Source organism: Suricata suricatta, chromosome 14 (genome assembly GCF_006229205.1).
Source record: "Suricata suricatta isolate VVHF042 chromosome 14, meerkat_22Aug2017_6uvM2_HiC, whole genome shotgun sequence".
NCBI lineage: Eukaryota > Metazoa > Chordata > Mammalia > Carnivora > Herpestidae > Suricata > Suricata suricatta.
This window is the reverse complement of record NC_043713.1, coordinates 46,169,367-46,172,810: the sequence shown is the minus strand read 5'-3', so window position 1 is coordinate 46,172,810 and position 3,444 is coordinate 46,169,367. Positions and strand designations below refer to the sequence as shown.

Sequence of the window (3,444 nt, the reverse complement as noted above, 5' to 3'; positions counted from 1 at the left end):
GCAGTATGTTAATCAAAGGTAATGGGTTTCCCTCCTTTCTCCCTTGTTGGTGCTCTGAGTCTTACTGCAGGGCTTGCAAAGGTATGACTTTATGCTTCCCTTCAGAAGTGATCACAAGCCAAAGTGCTAAAGGCTAGTGATCCCTTAAAATAAAAAAATCAGCTAAATCATTTCCCCTGGCAGTCTTTCCAGAATCCCATAAATTCAAGAAGCTGACATAGTAGCAACTGTGGGAAAATGTTTCAGCTTTGCCCTCAAGGATGTTTCCTGAGTTTTGTTCTGAACCCTCCCAGAGGCTCACTTTGTTCTCACCCTTTAATCTCTGGGTCTGAGGCTCTTCATTAAAAATAAAATCATGGGAGCCCCCAGGTGGCTCAGTCTGTTGGGCATCTGACTCTTGGTATTGGCTCAGGTCATGATCTCTTGGTTTCGTGAGTTCAAGCCCTGCATTGGGCTCTATGCTGATGGTTCAGAGCCTACTTGGCATTGTCTCACTCCCCTCTCTCTCTGCCTCTCCCCTGAAGGACACTGTTTCTGTCCTTCTCAAAAAATAAATGAATACATTTTAAAAGTTGTTTTTTAATCATGAAAATAAAGAGCCTAAATGTCCATTAACTGATGAATGGATCATGAAGATGTGGTTTATATATACAATGGAATACTACATGGCAATGAGAAAGAATGAAATCTGGCCATTTGTGGCAACATGGATGGATCTCGAGGGTGTCATGCTGAGAGAAATAAGTCAGGCAGAGAAGAACAGATACCATATGTTTTCACTCATAAGTCTAACAGGAGAAACTTAATAGAAGATCATGGGGAGGGGAAGGGGGAAAAAGAGTTAGGGAGAGGGAAGGAGGCAAAAATGAGAGACTCTTGAATACTGAAAACAAACTGAGGGCTGACGGGGGAGGGGAAGAGGGAAGCGGGTGATGGATGTGGAGGAGGGCACTTGTGGGGAAGAGCACTGGGTGTTACATGGAAACCAACTTGATAATAAACTATAAAAAAAAAAAGAAAAAGGTATAAACTGACCAAAAAATCATGAAAATAATGACCCACCTCACCATGTTATGAGAATTAGCTAACCAATGATTATTGGGGTTTCGGGAGGGGTTTTTTTGTTGTAGATTCAGCAATAACTTATAGACACAGTCATGAAATCTTAGGCATATGGTTAGAATGACAGAAACCACCAAGACAAGGAAATATAGCTGTGCCTGAAAGAAATGATGTGCATTTGTCCTGTTATATAATTTTATCTCAACATATATGTGTAGAAGTGAATAATAATGTTTCATTGCATCGACCTGATTTAACATGAATTTTAGTTCTAGAAAGGAAAGTTTTTTTTGTTTTTTAAAAAATTTTTTATGTCTTTATTTTATTTTGAGAGAGAGAGACAGAGTAAATGGGGGAGAGGCAGAGAGAGAAGGAGACACAGAATCTGGAGCAGGCTCCAGGCTCTGAGCTGTCAGCACAGAGCCCAAGGTGGGGCTCGAACCCATGGACTGTGAGATCATGACCTGAGCCAAAGTTGGATGCTCAAACGACTGAGCCATCCAGGTGCCCCTAGAAAGGAAAGTTTTGATAAGTTTCTATCTGGTTACTATTTTTCAAAATTAAGGTATTCTTTCTGTTTTAGCTCAGTGTATCAAGCAGACTGCTGGAATACACTTGGCTAACTGACTACATTGAGTGTCTCTGTACAAAGATATCCATAGTCCCGGGTTCTCCCAATACTGGATCCTTTTGATGTCACACAGTCTTATGCTCACAGTCTATATCCTCACCAATGGACAGTTCCACTTTTGGGTTTTTTTAAATATTCTTTTTTTTTTTAGTGCCACTTGTGTCTCCCTGGTTCTCGAAACTCCTCCAACAGCATTAATTTTGGATGTCCCAAGTGGTGAGTCTTCCCTTCTCCTGCCCCAAGATCCTTCACCTTCTGCTGATGTTACTGGAGTCACCTTGAAGGCGCCACAGGTGGGACACCTCTCAAGTGTGTTGTTTCTAAATCATGGGTCTCCAAGCGTGGCCCTTACCAGAAGCATCTGCATCACCTGGGACCTTGGTAGAAATGCAGGTTTGCCAGCCCACCCCCGAACTACTGAATTAGAAACTCTGGAGGGGGGGCCTAAGAGTATGTGTTTTAATACATTGTCCAAGGAATTTGCGTATCCATAGAGTTTGAGGACCTCTACTCTCAATTGTGGGGAATCCCGCAGACAGATATGAGGCATCTGTCTAATCCTGTCTATGACCTCCCCATCCTTAGGTCTTCTTTCCTTTCTGTATCTCTGTCTACACAGTTATATGGCAATTTTCATGGCCCGTTTTGTGATGCTTCGTATTTTCATGGGATACTGGTATTTAACATACTTCAGTTTATCTTTTCTCTTCCCAAGTTGGAATGTAAGCACTTTCAAAAGCTGCTCTGGCTAACAGAGTTGTTATTGTTTTGTTTTGTTTTGTTTTGTTTTGTTTGCATCCCCAACTATACTAGCAAAGTGTCTGCAGGCAGGAAATTCTCAATAAACGTTTATTGATTAATAATCTATAGCATGAAGATGAAGTATAGTAAGGGACTATATTTTTTCCCTGTAAATTATGAAATTGTAAGACTTACCATCTATCCTTTTAATCCTAGAGATGGCTCATGTCAATTCACATTACATCAAGTTAGAAAAATAACAGGATCTGAGAGAGAAAATTTAATAAGGTCCTGTATGTGAAAGGCCACCTAGAGTCATAGGGGGAAATGAATTGAAATCATGACAAAGGAGTTCTAGGCCTGGGTTTGCTCTTCAATTAGAATATGACGTTTATCAAATTACCTGCCTTCTTCAAGTCATGATTCTCATGTGAAAGATGAAGATAATCATTTATTATTGCTGTTTTTCTTGTGTGTGTGAGAGAGTTTGAAAAGACTTATCACTCACACTGTGAGGTTTTCTGGGGAGAGCAGGGCTTACACTCAAGCATGAGAAAAGTTGGGGCATGACTCTGGTTTTCACTGTGGTTGGGCTAGGGCTTGGAGAAGGTGGAAGAGTCCACGATGAGGGCTCCCTTCCCATGGGGTAGAATTAGTGTGCCTTGAACTTGCCTGTGCCAAGGGATGGATGTGCACCTGGGCTTTCTTATTGGCTTATGCAGGTGTGGGACTAAGAATAGAGATGAGTGATAGGGCTCAGACATCCAAAATGGAGTCTGACTCTTTGTTATGGGTTATTATTTGTTATTATTAATACAAATGTTATGGGGAACATTTGTGCACAGCCTTTTGGCAAACATTGTGCATTTATGTACCTATGAGTGAAATTGCTCAGTGATATGTTTGTCTGTGGTAAAAGCTGCCAGACAGTTTTCCAAAGTCATTGTACCAAAGTACACTTCATCCAGCATCATTTATGGTTGTACCACCATTGGTTTATCCATTCTGAG

At 41.1% G+C, this 3,444-nt stretch overlaps 1 protein-coding gene across 1 annotated transcript in view; it reads left to right on the top strand.

Annotated features, from left to right (window-relative positions):
- The window catches only part of LOC115277422 (laminin subunit alpha-3-like), a 154,939-nt gene that overhangs the window by 44,127 nt on the left and 107,368 nt on the right, over positions 1-3,444 (top strand). Inside the window, 2 exon segments of the mRNA XM_029921573.1 lie at positions 1-18; positions 1,845-2,034. The exon segment at positions 1-18 is cut by the window's left edge and continues 2 nt beyond it. Coding sequence (XP_029777433.1) covers positions 1-18; positions 1,845-2,034 — 208 coding nt within the window.